The following is a 17,662-nucleotide window of genomic DNA, read 5'->3' on the forward strand; positions in this document are numbered from 1 at the left end:
CTGGAGAGTATTGCTTAATAGCTGAATACTCTGTAATTGGATGTGACTGTGTGTGTTACTGACTGTAACTGTCTGTGATTGAATGTAATTGAATATGATTGAATGTCTCTCCTTGTGGAGTTTGATGCTGTATTTATAGTGCTAGGGTTTCCACTGATTGGGCTCAGCCTTGTTGGCCTCCTCCAATTGCTCTGCGCCACGTGTCCTCTGGGACACCTGGTGCTTTCTCATTGGTTATAATCACGTGGTAGCACATGGGTTATGCTGAGTTGTCCACCTTTCATTGGCAGCTGTCGACATCAGCATATTCTTATTCCTTAAAAAGATACCTTCTGGAAGGTTGTCTGACGTGCACAATCAAGGTTGCCCTAATCCTGATTTGGATAAGGACGAGGTTGATTATGTGCATGTGTGATATGCGCCAATCCTGAGGATGCGCGAGGTCTTCTCTTTATTCTCACGCGCAGATGTTTCATGCGCAGATGTGATATGCACGAGCATGTGATATGCGTCGCGCGCTGATGCGCCACGCGCATATGTGATATGCGTGAGCATATGTGATGCGTGAGCATATGTGATGCCTGGGCATATGATGCCTGAGCATGTGTGGTGCCTGGGCATATGATGCCTGAGCATGTGTGGTGCCTGGGCATATGATGCCTGAGCATGTGATGCATGAGCATATGTGATATGCGCCATGCGCATAGGTTTTGGCTTTGTGCCTTCATAATGTCTTGATTTCAAGCCTCTTGTCTATATCTTGTGGGTTGACCCGCCTTGCTCGGTGTTAAGGCGGGTACATACCTCTTCAATGGTAGTAAATGAAACGGTTATGATCTATATTTAATAAAAATATTGAATTTATGTATTAAAATGACTTAAAAGATAAGGATCATATATTAAAATTTGTTAAAAAAATGTGATGAGAGCTATAAGATTGACAAGTGGCAAAAGTGTTATCCTTTTATTAGAGTAAATAGATTATTTCTGGATTTGATATAACAAAATCAAATATAAGTTATTAAATGGGGGAAATATGACTACACTAATTCTAGGCAAATTAAGATGTTGCACACAAATGGCAAATTATAACAAAATTATAACCCTCTAATTTTAAGTAAATACGTACAAATTAATTATAAATCGTGGCTTTTGATAGCATTCAAAAGTACGTCGTGATTCGAAAACCTCTAAATTATTTAATTTTGGCCTTCCATGTTGGGTTTTGTGATCATATATATACCCGTTACACAAGTCTCTGTTACTCAATTTCTATAATACAAAAAATAAATGGATGGAAAAAAAATCCCATATCGTATTGTTTAAAAATTTAAGCACATTAAAGTATTGTTTTTATTTCATTTATGTAAATAAAATATTGAAATATGTAATGTGATATCAACCTAGGGTTAAGTTATTTTACAAACACCAACAAAAATGAGAAGTGTGAGAAATCATAGTTGATTGACATGTGTCAAGTAGGGAACAAAGATAAAAGGTATAAAAGTAATAATACATATTTTCTCTCTCCACATGCAAGTCACATGTCAATTCCATCATCATTTTAAAACATACATAACTTTTTCATGCAACATTATTTTTTTTAATAAAATTTCACCATAATAACAAACGTTTTTTTATCTTTAATATGAGTATGACTTTGTTATATCAAAATTAAAAAAATTACGTCATTGTGTCTTTGTGTCTTTTCGTCATTTTGTCTTTTCGTTATTGTGTCTTTTCGTCATTGTGTCTTTCTGTTTGTTATTGTGTTTTTTTGTCATTGTGTCTTTCTGTTTGTCATTGTGTCTTTCAAATCATCATTGTGTTTTTTTAAATGCTAATAATACGGTTATCTAATAATAATGCGTAAATATAATATTAAAATAATAACAAATTATCTAATACATAAAACACAATGATAAATATATATTACACAATTACATGAAACGTAAAACACAATGATAAATACATATAACACAATGACATGAAACGTAAAACACAATGGTGAATACATATGACACAATGACCTTGATGACAGAACGGAAGCATTCAAATGGCTCATGGCACTTTAGTTAATCAAAGACCGATAACTGAGCCATAGGTTCCAAGAACAATGTTTTTCAGTTTAATATTCAACCAAAAACTAACTAAACAATAAACCCTAGCATCTTATTTATACTAAAGACTATCTTACTAAACAAAAAAGATAAATATTAAGAAACTTGAATTTTAAACAAATTATAAAAGATATTAAAAATCTTATATTTAAATAAGGAGATATCCCACATCATTCTCCCCGTCTTCGAAAAAAACTCGTCCTCGAGTTTTAGCCCTAGACCAAAGCCATCTGGATCGAAAGGAACGGTAGTTAGTGATTTGTTTACATTTAATTTAAGTGGCTCCCCATTTGGTAGTTAGTAGATTTGTTTACATTTAATTTAAGTGGCTCCCCATTTGCTTTTGCAATCGCTATATATACTTCAAACGATCTATTTCCGTTGTTTTTTCTAATCATTGGATCCTGACCAATTGAACCGTGGTTAAACTTTGATAGACTATGTACCAAAGGACCATTGATTAATTTTGAATTGCTAGATGTAGAAATTGGCCCATCATATGTTAAACCCACGTGAGATTTTGCATGCATCTCATTTGAATGGCCATCACCCACTGTGATTGGTTCCTCCTGATTTTGTGTAATATTAAGTGGCCTCACCGCTGTAATTTTCTTAATTTGACCTTGCATATTCTTGATTGAGTCAACAACCCCTTCATAATCGGCACTAATAGATTTTTTAAAATTCAAACATTCCATATCTTGTGCAGCATTCACTCCTTCCATAATATTTCCCTAACATTTCCACACCAGCGTTGGCCTCAATGCCACCAGTAGCCAACCATCACTGCCATTTTCACCACCCATGCCCACCGTTGCCACGGCAGCACTTCCATTTTCATTACCACCAAGAACTCCGCTAAAAGCCTGTTGCACAAATAAATACTCACCTTCATCGAAATCAAACCTGTCTCCATCGAAACTAGGTTCATCTTCCGAAAAACAGTCTTGATAGATGGGTTCATAGAACCGAGGTTGGTGACCGCCAAACGGATGCTGCTCTCCATCGCCACTTTCGTCCCAGATGACGGTGCTCGACTCGGTTTCCGCCTTGCGCGTCTCCCGTTGTAACTTGAGACCGCAGACTCATTTTTGGAGCCGTTTGATCTCCTCAAGGTCACAGACTCGTTGTCGAAGTCATTTGATCTCCTCAAGATTGCGGACTCGTTGTCGGAGTCGTTCAATCTTAAGATCCCGCGGGTCGGGATGGATTCCACTGCTGCCTCTCGCGGCGACTCTGATAGTAGAATACCAATCTCTATCGTAGGCACGGGAATCAAACATACTTCTGCCGTTGCCTCTAGCGGCGAATCTACGAGCAAGATAGTATTCACCCTCACTCGAGCCATTTGAGAACCAAAAGCTTTGATACTAAATGATGCCAGAACGAAAGCATTCAAATGGCTCATTACACTTTAGTTAATCAAAGACCGATAACTGAACCATAGGTTCCAAGAACAATGTTCTTCAATTTAACATTCAACCAAAAACTAACTAAACAATAAACCCTAGCATTTAATTTATACTAAAGACTATCTTACTAAACAAGAAAGATAAATATTAGGAAACTTGAATTTTAAACAAATTATAAAAGATATTAAAAAATGATGCAGTTTTGGAAGCGATCAATGGCTCGAGAGACTCATGATTAACAAAGACGATAATTTCGAACCAAAGGTTCCAAGAACAATGTTCTTCAATTTAATATTCAACCAAAAACTAACTAAACAATAAGCCCTAGCATCTAATTTATACTAAAGATTATCTTACTAAACAAGAAAGATAAATATTATGAAACTTGAATTTTAAACAAATTATAAAAGATATTAAAAATCTTCTATTTAAATAAGGAGATATCGCGCATCAGACCTAAAACGTAAAACACAAAGGAAACTACATATTACGCAATGACATTAACGTAATACATAATGACTAAAACACAATGATAAGCAGAAAGACAAATGATGAGCACAAAGACACAATGACAAATAAAAAAAGACAAAAATGACGTAATCTTTGTTTTAATTGTTATTTTTAATATGAGTATCAATTGATAACACAATGCATAGAAAAACCCAATTAAAAATCATCATAAACAACCAATAACACAACATAAAAATGGAAAATTCCAGAAATAGCCATATTTTGGAAATAGATTCTAGTTTTGTCCCTCAAACTTAATAATTCTAAAAATGGCTCTCTCTAACTCATCTTTGACCATGTGTTGGGAAATCTAGCACGTCTTTGACAACATGTTAGCATAACGACGTGTTAGATTTCCTAACACATGGTTAAAGACGCTAACATGTCGTCAAAGACGTGTTAGATTTTTTAACACAATGTTAAAGATGAGTTAGGCCTCCAAACACATAGTCAAAGATATGTTAGCATAAAACTCATAGTCAAAGATATGTTAGTTTTTTTAATATTATATTTTTATAACTAGTTTTACTTATATTTGTTTTTCTTTTATAACTTTTAATATATAAAGTTTATATTATTTCGAATATACCGACGAGAGTCCGAGACATGTTTACTTTTACCTACTGACCGACATAAACTTACTCAAACTCGAGCCATGCCAAATCAATATCGAAATGTTCAATAAAATTTGACCCCGCTTGGTTTTAAATAAAATTTATGTCGGCCCGTAGACAAAAGTAAACATTTCTCGTCGGTATATTCGAAATAATATAAAATTTTATATATTAAAAGTTATAAAAGAAAAACAAATATAAGTAAAACTAGTTATAAAAATATAATATTAAAAAACAAACAAAAAGCTAACATATCTTTGACTATGTGTTTGATGCTAACATATCTTTGACTACGTGTTTGGAGGCCTAACTTATCTTTGACCATGTGTTAAGAAATCGATATAACGCGTCTTTGACGATGTGTTATGCTAACTTGTCGTTAAAGACGTGTTTGATTTCCTAACACATGGTCAAAGATGAGTTAGAGATGACCATTTTTGGAATTATTAAGTTTGGGAGACAAAACTGGAATCTATTTTTAAAATAAGACTATTTTGGGAATTTTCTCACATCAAAGACCCACTAATTTTTATTTTTATTTTTATATAACAAAATGATACTCATATTAAAGATAAAAAACGTTTATTATTATGGTGAAATGTTTTTAAAAAAATATATTGCATGAAAAAGTTATTGAGATTTTAAAATGATGGGGGAATTGACATGTGCCTTGCATGTAAAAAGAGAAAGTCAACAAAAACGGGTTATTACCTGTATGGCTTTCTCATCAATTTATTTTCTTAAATTAATCTCCACAATTTAAATCTAAAATCAATGGATTAGATTTCTTTTTACCCTTCTCATTTTTGTTGTCCTTGTATTTTAACTTTACCCTATTATACAACTAATAATTATCATATATTACTCCGATTTGAAAATCGTTACGTATCATTTAATTTGATGACTGTTTGCCTAAAATCATTATACATTATCAAAAATAGAATTTAGAAGTTATTATTCTAAAACTTAATATGAATAATATTCAGACCCTTCGTTATGGGGCGCTTAAAGGGTGGGGGGTTGAAGGGGTGGTTTTGGGAGTGAACACTATAGAGGGGCGGCGTAGAAGGGGCGCGGGGCTCATGAAGACTGCGGTCTTGGTTTTGTGTTTGGTGGGTCCCCATGCTTTTCACTCTCTCTCTCTCTCTCATATACATATATGTATATATATATATATATATATATTGGGACGGTAAAGAAGCTTTAAACTATAACGGGACGTTATAAAGAAGGGCTTCGAAATCCCATTTCTTATGTGATAATGACGTGAAGGGGCTTTAAAGCTACTTCATAATGAACAACCTCAATAATCTTAACTACTTTCAACTTATTCTATAGAAAAACTACATATTGAACTTTCCGCATCAAAATGGTATCCTAAAGTAAGTAACGGTACATTATTGAGTTTGATTTCGATTATTATAACAAGAAAAATAGTTAGGCAAGCAAGGGGATGATTCGAGAACATGACGAATCGTCTGGAACTGGTCGTTTTGTGCCCCACTTTCCCATTGATATTATTATAAAATGTAATGCAACTTGCTCAACTTGATATATTTTTTTTATACAAAGGTTGGTGTGAATGTGTGATTACGTTTTCTTTTTTATAAAAACCTAAATGGTCCACTTGTTTGCAACACTTTCACTTCGACCCCTTGCATTAACACTTATTGTCATTCACTTCCAAGTACCATTTTCTAAGATTTCTTTACCCTCTCAAGATTCGAGTTTAAGGTCAATGCCGGTTTCATAAAAGTTTTTACTGTTAGATGCAATATATTAGTATCGGCGACATGACATCTTTGGGTCGATTTAGCCCACGATATCCTTACCCACCATGTCATGATTATGTTAGCTAGGTTTACACAAGATATGTGACAAGTAACGTGAAGTATACATTACCCCCATGTTGGGGCACACTACCCTTTTACAATGAAGGTATACTATCTACTATATACAAGTGGTGACTGGTGACACAGAATTCATGGTATGTACTATCCCAAAATAATCAAGTACGTACTTTCTTTAGATTATTTTCTTAGACAAGTATTCTTCTCTGTGGCAAAGTTAAGACGGCCTAACTTGCAGCCATTGCTCAGAAAAAACTTAGAGGTACTAAAACTTCCATTCCCATTAAGTAATTACTCGGATCTAGCTAGTAATGGAAGTATTTAATTGATACGTAGATAAGATTTCTCATAATCATCTTTACCATAGTAGGAGTTAATATTACACACATTTTCTAATTGTTCCATTGCAAGGTTTTTATTATTCTATATATCAGCTAGCACAGACCCTTTTTCCAACATCGACCTTTCTTGATCTGTTCTGGATATAACTTTAAAAACACGTTACCATCTTTATGCTAATACGTACAAACTTCAAGGATCAAATGCAACCATCCTATTTGTTAAAGAATATACAAACAAACTAAATGCAAGTTGCTAAATAGTGAAAGCAATAGGCCAATTTGACAAGGTCAAAAGTGTAATTCCACACGAAATCAAATTCAAAAGCCACCAATTACACATGACCCCTATAACCATATATAAAACCTTAACATCAACAAACAAGAACCAAGATTCCACAAAACAACTTAAACACAAGTTTTGTCACAATGCTTTCCAATCCACAAAACCAACCATCCTTCTTCCTAGACAAAATCAACACAACCTCTAGCGGATGTAACAATAATGTTATTCCACAACCAACAACTGCTACACCGATACCCGACACCGTGGCACGACACCACATCCATCGGGTTAACCCAAACCAATGCTGCTCCGCGGTTATCCAACACACCAACGCGCTAATATCCGACGTATGGTCCATCGTTCGCCGCTTCGACAACCCACAAGCCTACAAACATTTTGTAAAATCCTGCCAAGTCATTTTTGGAAATGGAGAAGTTGGAACCCTAAGGGAAGTGCATGTCATATCCGGTCTACCTGCTGCTAGGTCTACCGAACGGCTCGAGATATTAGACGCTGAACAACATGTTATAAGTTTTAGTGTTGTAGATGGTGATCATAGGCTTGCTAATTATCGTTCGGTTACTACACTTCATGCTACACCGACCGGAAATGGGATAGTGGTTGTTGAGTCTTATGTTGTTGATGTACCACCGGGGAATACGAAGGAAGAAGCGTGTGTTTTTGTCGACACGATTGTGAAATGTAACTTGCAGTCGTTGGCTCAGATATCTGAAAATAAACTACGATGATCAATGAACTAATGATTAATTGGAAACAAGTACATATCGCAGTTTTTCGATTAATGAAAAGTTGGAAACCTTCTTATATTTGTTTTGTTGGTGTGAATTTCATCATCAAAAGTTTTGTGAATCCATCTATATGATATATGTCACTTTTTTGTAGGTTTTATTGCAGAATATGAGAAAATGTGCTAGATCTTGTAATTGTAGATTGCAATATTTGCACCTAGTTTTTCTTTTTCTTTTTTTTTTCTTTGTTTTTGAATGAAAAAAATGGGATTATTCATTATTATAAGTTTTGTATAGTGATAATTAGTGATTCGCAAAATCCACCATTGAGTTCAATATTGATCTATGCATTTTAAAGTTAACTGTGACAGTTTTCTTTAGTACTATATTTAAATTTTAAAAAAATATATTTAAACTTTCAAAAATAATTACTAATTAAACAGTAACTAAGATTCATACATATTTCACTTCACCGCTTTAAGTATAAAATTCTTAAATTGATACATCTATTACAAGATTAAAACTTAAACCAAGTGTTTTTTTCAAAGAAAAACCGACCTATTTTAACATAAACTTAAGAATTTGGTTTACTATATTGGATGAATTTTCTTCTATATATTTATAAGTACCGATCGATAATATCACAAATTAAGCATACACATTTTTACAGTTTACCAGTAGAATCAAGTATGTAATGAGTTACCATGCAGGATTGTTTATGTGAAAGCTAGCATATAGTTATTTAAAAATAAATAATATGAATTTACTAATTAAGCTCAAAATATAGGCAAAGATGTCGCAAAGAAATGGCAAATTGTAACATCATTAAAAGATAGTGTTTTTATAGATACATAAGGCAAGCATGCAAAAAGTTGTGTCGATAGCCCTTTTGAATAGTAAAACTAAATTGATTAAAAATAACCATCTTATTTTACATAAATACACATAAGTTATAACTTGCGTGGCTTTTGATGACCTTCAAAAGTCGATTGGACCAATCAATACGTGATTCGGAAACCCCTAATTTTATTTTCCAAGTTGGGTTTTACGATCATACCAATTAACAACCAAATCTGCCTTACTCAATTTCTATAATACCAATTGCAAATATGAAATATCTACTTTGTAATTTTCTTTTCCTTTGCTTTCGCTTTCATTCTGTATTCATCACATGAATAATAAAAAGAAACTTGCAACTTGCACCCAACTTGCAATGAAAGATAATGTTGGGAATCTTTGACTGATGAATGTAATATGGAGCAATGGAATTAAACATTTTGAACCAAATTGTATTAGATATATACTTCCTAGAGTGAAAGCGAAGTTACATGATAGCAAGTAGGCAAAACTTGGTTTACTTTTAAGCAACGCTGAATCTTCATAAGCTGCAACATCAGATTCCAAATTTTTTTAAGAATTCTTACTTTCTTTCACAACACTAAACCTCCACAAACCCATTAAAAAATTATTAAAGTGTTATATATAATATGTATGCATATATGCGACGTGAGAGAGTGACAGAGGGAATCCATCCACGCCGTCCGTCTTGTAGTCTGCAGTAGGGATGAGCAAAAATCGGTACGGTGCCGATTGGTACCGGTACCGGTACCAATTTGGTACCGTCGGTACCGAATCGGTACCAAGGTTTTGAGTTTTCGGGACCGGTACCGGTATGATACGGTACCGGTATTTCCCGAATTTTACCTAAAATACTTGTACCGGTACCGTACCGGTTCCGAACTGAATATTTCGGTACCGGTACTTGTACCAAGATTTGACGATTTTCGGGATCGGTATTTTCGGTACCGACCGGTCGGTACCGGTACAGTACCGAGCTCATCCTAGTCGGCAGCCACAAACCGTGGCTTCCTGGACTAGACTCCAAACCGCAATAAGGGATTATGGATTGGGTTTGTGTAGTGCCAACTAAATCCAGACCTCGGGATTCGAATGCTTTGTAACTCGAACTTATTGAAGAAATGAGTTAGACTTGAAACAAATCATATTAAAAGCCTTTTTAATAATTTTAAATAGACTCACAGCTTCAATTAATTTACTTGAATATAGTGATTATTTATGATTTTCTATTAAACGCTAGATTTTTACATAGTAAAAAAAGGTTAAATGGGAGCTCGGTAATGGCGCATATAATCACGTTTAGTCCAATTTGTTTTGGTTAAAAGCGGTTAAATTAATTTTGTGTTACATGGAGAGCATTATTGGATAGAATTCATACCAAAACGTCACTGGTTGGGCCCAAAGAGTTGATGGAAATGCCGCAAAACCGCAAAAAGCAATGGCTGGAAAAAAAATTCACAGTTGTCGAAAGAAGGTCGGTACCAAAATTTTATAGGAGTCACAGTTTTAACATACATAGGAGTCACAGCTGGCTGACACCTACAACAAAGGTGCAGATCTGCCACTAGACAAAAGTATCTACTGTCCAAGGAGAAGTGCCATGTAATACAAGCAATTATGGCCATTACATGTTGGCCATTGTGGAAGTTAAGGAATAGTGTTTATTAATAAATAGACATCAATATTAAATCGATATCAATAACATAATTGGTGGAAGACATACATATATGCATTCTTACTTATGGTTTAAACCTAGTAAATTATCCAAGCTTGGAGTGGAAGAGATGGTCTAGTTTCAACTTTGTAAAATTTCCTATGACACGTTTTTCTTGGTTGTCATAACCTGTTCGATTACAAACTGTTCCAACGGCCCTAATTAAACAAAACGAACAAACGTGATGTTTGGATGCACATCGATTCAAAAGTGGTTATAACAGATTTCGCGGTTAACAGATTACCGTTATCGAAACCATCCAAACAACCCAAACTACTAGTTTTATGGCATATGACCCACACCTAATGAAAACAATAAATGAAATAAAATAAACAAGCCCACAACTTATTCATGAATTAACCGGGTTACAATGTACGTAAAATAATTTTCTGAGAAATACATACAATCCAATACTACGCAAACATTTATTAACTACGAAGTTTTGCTACGAAAAATGTACTAGCGGCTGAAATTCGTTTTGAAAAATGTGAGCCAAAAGAAGTTCATTCCAAATATCAGGAACGCCAGGAAGACACCAATGTGAACAATCTGAAGCAAGTTGCGGGTTCTTTTTTTGCTGGTCAGTTAAGGGACGCCAAATTTTCCTGTAAATAGTAGTGTGTGCATCTTTTCGACATTGTGTTAGTTGTGTTATGTTTATAATTTGTACATTCACCCCCGCGGATTTTAATTTGCTCAATGATGATTCCAATATACTTAGCCTTTTCGGGTCCATTCTCCTTTCCCAAAATTCAGCATCCATGACTGGTTCCGTCTCTCCATAACAGTTTCTTTTACGCATGCCGCCCCATTCTTTAGCCCTATAAAATCACATTACATGAAATCTCATCTGACACGTTGATCCTATAGCGACGAATGTTGTAGTTGTAGTTGTTTCTTACCTCGAATGAGTTGCTGTAGCACCCATGAAAAACAACTTGGTTTTGGAAGGATCGATATGGGTACGCACCCAATCAGACCAAGTTTCGAGTCCCATTTTGTAGGCGCGAAGACTATCAACTTCTTCATACTCTTGACTAGGGCCATCCAACAAAGATTCATCACTCTTTCTAGTAAATTAACCAATAAAAAGCCTAATTAACTTGTTGCTTTGATAAACTATTGAAACAAAAATGTAAGACTTTCTTATTTTGAACTTACATGAGCTTCACTACTGGTACTGAACTCCACCAATGATAGGAATTAAAGACGAGTACATCTGAATTAACCCAATGTCTGGCATGTTTGTCAATGGCTTTGATTCCAACAATTCTATAATCATGGCTATGGTTAGTTGGACTATCGCCATTCGATTCGACCAGCATCGGAGCCCACCAGAAATCAATTGAGATGTTGTAGTCCTGTGTTGATAATTTTAACTCAAAGTTACTTGCATTATTTCACTTCTAAGAAAATGAGCAAATACGTTTAAATTTGTGACAGGCAAAAAAGGACCACAACATTAGTGACCAGATTAGTGACCAAATCCAAAATTCACAAAACTAGTGACCGAAACAAAAATCAGTCGCAAATAAGGCATTCTCGACATCCTGTTGCTAATTTCGGCTAAAACAATGACCGTAAAATTTGGTCGCTAGTTTTGTGAGTTTTGGATTTGAAAAATGAGAAGGCGACAATCCCTGGCCCGATCACCCAAGAGCCCCGAATTTTTTTAATTTGCATATATATATATATGAAAAAAATAGGTATTCATTATGTTTAAATCCAATTATCCAATTCATTTAATTTAAGGTCAGTTAAAAAAATTTAACAGCACAAACCATAACCCAGTAAAGCCTATTAAAAAATTTAATTATTTAAAACAATAAAAACCCTTTTACTTAAGACCTAAATTTTTTCTCGTCTTCAGCCCAAAATTGTTAATGATTCTCCGTGACCGCTTTGGAAAATTAGTCGCTACACGAGTTGTTTCAAAATATGTCGTTAAATGAGTGGTCACAAATATGCCGCTAACTATCCTGTCGCAACATGGGACACTAAATCAGCGGTTGCTAAGAGTTTAGTCACAAAAGTTTCAGTCAGAAGTTTGGTGGGTAATTTAGCAACGGAATACCCTGTCGCAAAATCACTCGCAACAATATTTCAGTCGCAAAACCGTAGTAGTTATTTGCTACCAAGGTACGTGACTTCTAAAACCGGTCGCAAAACAGTTGAAAATGGTATATATTCAGTAGTGTGAACTTACGGTGGCCCTGAAAGTGTGCAAGCGACCACTTATGAGACCTCCATCATCCCTCTTGACACCTGGGATAGATGAATGGAGCATGCAAATCATCGAGTTCCATTGATTTCTGTTTAACGAATCACCCACGAACAATAGTCTTTTACCCCTTAATCTCTCTAGAACTGCTTTCCCATTAAACCTACACTAACACAAACATAAGATAATCAAAGATAGTAATAACATACAACATTTAGTGGTTGTTGGATATTGTTTAGCAAAACTATAAATAGAGTTTATCGTTTGTATAACAAGTTGTTTGAAATATGAAACACCTAGGATGTAAACAAGCCAAGATAGGCCGTTAGACTACTTTAGATATTTATTAAAATTTAGGCTCTTAATTAATTTAAACTAGCCAAATGAACGAGCCAACAAGCAAGCTTACCTTGGCTCGGGCTTAGCTAGCTTACAAACAAACAACCTCGGGCAAGCTTTTCTAAAACAAGACTCGAGCCACAAGTTTTTTAAACAAATGTACTAATTAAATAGGCCGGATACGCAATCACAAACACCCATAAACTAGTTATTTGGTTATACATCTAAACCATTATCATTCAAAATTTACACCAGATCACAGAGAGAGAGAGAGAGAGACCTCGGGAAATTGCAGCCGTGGGGTTGCCACCTCCATTGAAGATACTTGGAATCCTTTCTGCCGTAAGTTTGGCAAGCAAAAGTGTCTTCGAGAAAAGGGCACTCGTTTTCTTTATACAAAGGGTAATGACTCTTGTTATCATGAACCCATATGCCGGAGAACAAATCGCAGGCGCCTGTTAAGGGCGGTGGCGCAGAAACTCGTGTATTTGTAGTTGCATTTGTAAGAGTAAGTGTAATGTCGTGACTTGCAACGTCTAGTTTATTATCGTTTCGATAAAAACTCATAGTTGCTAAGCCTCCAAGGAAGAAGATGAGTAAGCTACAATGGATCATGGTTTGCAATTGCATGTCACTCGCAGTTCAAAGAAAGAAAAAAAAAGAAAAAAAAGAAGTACACCTATAAGAGCCAAGAAGGCGAGTACATTAACTGCATTTATTGTTCAATAATGTTGTACATTAAATTAGTAAAATTACGAGGCTAAATAAGTCGATGCATGAGTTCAAACCACATTTAGTTTAATGATCCCCATTTAATTATTTTTTCTTCAACAACCGAAACTCACGTGTTTTTAACTCTACTTTAAAATTACGCATTTGCTTCCTGCTTGCGGTGCATGCATATAATCTATATATGTGTGGGTTTTTGGGAGACAAAAGTGAAATTGTACTAATTTTAACGTTATTTTACTAACTTAATGTCGTTAAAAGTGGCGGAAGGTTAATCTGGCATCACGTGGTGGCGTTGATAGCCGAAAGAAAAGGGTACGTGCACCAATCGGCGGGGTCCTGATAGCTGAGTGTTATGTGGCTTATGCCCAAGACTTAATGCAAAACTACTATCTAGCCGAGGCTCTCACTGGAAGCAGCATCTCTATACCTAATAAAAACCGACTCCCATGGATTCTGCAACATGAGGAGCAGCCCGGCCCAAAGGGAGGGCGAGGAAAGCGACGGACCCGGGCCCACTATCCCGAGATGCCCATAATTGTTAAAAAATAAAATTTATATTTTATATATAATTTTATTTTAACACAAAAGTCCACAAAATGATTCTTTTGTTGAATGGAAAGTGTTCTATATATACTATTGTAACAAAGGTTATGGGTTCAATTTCCACAATTAATATTATTTTTTTTATAGAAAAGAACTTTTATTTGTGTTTTGTACAAGTCATTTTAGTAGCATGTTTATTATTATTTGTTTGTTTTGGCTTTTGAAAGATAACCTTATTGATAAAATTGTTAAATTATCTATTACATAGTTGAGAACGCGATTTTAGGGGCCTGTTTTTTTACTCGTCCCAGACCTCAAATTTTTAAGAGGTTCTCAGAAACGGCCCGAGGAGTGTTATAAAACTCATATTCTTCCCAATAAAGATTGAAATAGGATTAGGCGACATGGCTGAGTTTTTGACACTGGAATAACTCAACACTTCACCTGGGCTTTGATACAAGATGTTGGATTAGACTCTCTTTATTCTAACCTAATCAACTCAACTTATCAAATAAAAATTATTTTCTCTCTTTTCTACATACATAACCTAACCCAATCCAAATTTTCACTTTCATTCACAACCCAACTTAAACTAATTTTTTTTAAACAAATATGTTTTATGATTCTTAATATATATATATATATATAGGATTTGGATCTTTTCAGAAGTGTTTATAGAACGAGAAGTCATTACATCCAATCAATTTTTTTCTTTTTCTTTTATCTTTAATTTATTTATAAGGGCATGATTGTAATCTATCCAAATCTTATTTTTGGTAACTAATAACTCTAGGAGGTTTTAAATCTTATAATTTGTTTTTATTTGCTTATAATAAAATAAAAAAACTGCTCACCATGGTTCGTATGTATGTTGCAATTATGAATGTACGTACATACTTACCGTACGTAACAATTATGAATGTACGTACATACGTACCGTACGTAGGTACGCATGAACGCAGGTGCATACGTACGTACGTATACGTAGGTACGCATGTACATAGATGCATACACATCTACGCATGTATGTATGTACGTAGATATGTATGTATGTAGGTATACTTGTATGTAGGTTCGTTGGAACGTAGGTACTTATGTACGTACATACTTATGTATGTATGTACGCAATTATGTATGTTTGAAAGGGAGATCAAGAGAATCGTATTGTTGTATAATATTGGAAGAATATGAAAAGTGTAACCTCCATAGGTCTTTTAAGGAGAAAATTAAAGAAATTGATTTAATGTAATAGTTGACTTTCTACACACAAATATGTTCGATTAAATGATACTACACGAAATTTACCAACATGTCATTTTGGCATTAAAATACATTTAATTGGGGAAACTACAAATTACAAGATTGTCACGTTAGTTATATGCCATAGATCACCAAAATTAAAGGTTACGATTTACTTCTCGCACTTCTCGCTCTAAGAACACTTCTCGCATAATCCATCTATCATGCGAGAAGTTAAGTTACAACGAGAAATGCGAGAAGTCAATCTGGACCACCCATTTAATTTTCAATCTTACATAATTAAAATTATATAAAAAGGAAATTAAAGTAATATTAATTTATTCTCTCTCCAATTAATATATATAATTAAACCACATGAGTTACATTTTCTAATTAATATAATCAAAATAACTAAAATAATTAAAAAATCAATAAATTCATAAAACAATAAATTTATCTTTATAATTTTTTAGCTTATATCTTGAGTTCATCCTACACAACTATAATTTTTTCTTACACCCCTTCAAATGTTTCCTAAATATCTTTAATATTTTTCATACACGTCTTAATTTTTTTCCTACTCATTTTCAATTATCTTCATACGTATGTTTTTCGTCCTACACATCTTCTTATGTTTCCTACGCATATTTAATTTATTCATACGCATCTTTAATTTCTTCATACACATTTTTAATTTTCTCATACACATATTAATTTTTTCCCTACACATCTTTAATTTTCTCATGCACAACATATTTTTTCCTACACATCTACATTTGTCGTACACTATTTTTTTCTTCCTACACATCTTCAATTTTTTTCTACGCATATTTAATTTCTTCCTACACAGCTTCAATTTTTTCCTACACATATTTAATTTTCTCATACACATCTTATTTTTATCCCTACACATCTTTAATTTTCTTATGCACAACATATTTTTTTTCCTACACATCTACATTCCTCGTACACTTTTTTTTTCTTTCTACACATCTTCAATTTTTTCGTACGCATATTTAATTTCTTCCTACACAGCTTAAAATTTTTCCTACAAATCTTTAATTTTCTCATACACGTCTTAATTTTTTTCCTTACACATCTTTAATTTTCTCATACACATCTTATTTTTTTCCTACACATTTTCAATTTATTCGTACATAGTTTTTTTTCCATCTTACACATCTTCAAACTATTTTTATTTTTTTTACAAATGAGTAATCAAAGATGAAGATACTATTTTGCTTAAATCTTATAAATTAAAAACTCTTAATTGATGAAAAAAGAACAAAATTAAATCTTATACTAACATATAATGAAATAAATAAATTGTAACTTACAAATCATAAATTAGTGATATTTATGCTTTTAGCTTTTACTTAGGGATAGATAAAATAAATTAAATGATGAATTATTTTATTCTACCTAAACTACCCTTTTCTTATTTATTTTAATGTCTTTTAAATTTTATTAATTACAATAAATGCAATAATGTTTCAACCATTGATTAATAATCTAATGGTTGAGATCACTTCTCGCATTTCTCGTCATAAGAATTACTTCTGAAATGAACCTAATCCTATATAGGGGATCATATATATATATGTATATATGTATGTATATATATATGTATGTATGTATGTATGTATAATATTAAATAGTAAGTTTACGAACCAATAATGTTAACCATATTAAAAAAAAAGTTTTCTTAAGCTCCGTTTTTTTAATAAAATGCATATCGGAATTTTCTAAAAGAAGAACTGAACGATATTGAGTTCTTATATTTTTTTGAAAATGCTAAATGTTATAAATTATCAAACAAAAATCAAACTATATATTACATGTCAATCTTGGTTTTGACATCAACTTAGGTTGTGAGAGATTGCAAAAATAAATCAATTTTATATTTTCTTTTAAATCTACGTGGCAACCAAAAAAGCATTGAGTCACCAATAAAAGTGTCATACTCACACACAATATTTTACACAAGATTTTCTAACACAGTACACACATAAATGGCAGAACTTAGCAACTTTCATTAATTCAATACCAACAAACTCTATATAAAGACTATATAAGACGTATAAAAGATCCATGACCCATGATAAAAACAAATATAAATACACACAAACACCATTAC

The 17,662-nt window shown here is 33.5% G+C and overlaps 1 protein-coding gene and 1 pseudogene across 1 annotated transcript; one reads left to right on the top strand and one right to left on the bottom strand.

Annotated features, from left to right (window-relative positions):
- Window positions 1-6,763: 6,763 nt before the first annotated feature.
- Window positions 6,764-7,879, top strand: LOC143582169 (abscisic acid receptor PYL4 pseudogene; annotated as a pseudogene).
- A 3,017-nt stretch (window positions 7,880-10,896) lies between these two features.
- On the bottom strand, window positions 10,897-13,629 carry LOC143582162 (protein trichome birefringence-like 34). The gene is made up of 5 exons (XM_077064792.1): window positions 13,292-13,629; window positions 12,658-12,835; window positions 11,613-11,812; window positions 11,354-11,521; window positions 10,897-11,272 (listed from the first exon to the last, which is right to left on the bottom strand). The coding sequence occupies exons 1-5, from the start codon at window positions 13,624-13,626 to the stop codon at window positions 10,897-10,899; spliced, it is 1,257 nt and encodes a 418-aa protein (XP_076920907.1). The 5' UTR covers window positions 13,627-13,629.
- Window positions 13,630-17,662: the final 4,033 nt, after the last annotated feature.

This window comes from Bidens hawaiensis, unplaced genomic scaffold (assembly GCF_021521415.1).
Source record: "Bidens hawaiensis isolate Kalapana, Puna unplaced genomic scaffold, B.hawaiensis_p1.1 tig00031475_1, whole genome shotgun sequence".
Taxonomy (NCBI): domain Eukaryota; kingdom Viridiplantae; phylum Streptophyta; class Magnoliopsida; order Asterales; family Asteraceae; genus Bidens; species Bidens hawaiensis.

Coding starts and splice junctions, on each gene's coding strand:
- LOC143582162 (XM_077064792.1), bottom strand. CDS start 13,626: ATGATCCATTGTAGCTTACTCATCTTCTTCCTTGGAGGCTTAGCAACT. Junction 11,813..12,657: donor TGCACACTTTCAGGGCCACC/GTAAGTTCACAC, acceptor TTATCAACACAG/GACTACAACATCTCAATTGA. Junction 11,522..11,612: donor GTACCAGTAGTGAAGCTCAT/GTAAGTTCAAAA, acceptor TTAATTTACTAG/AAAGAGTGATGAATCTTTGT.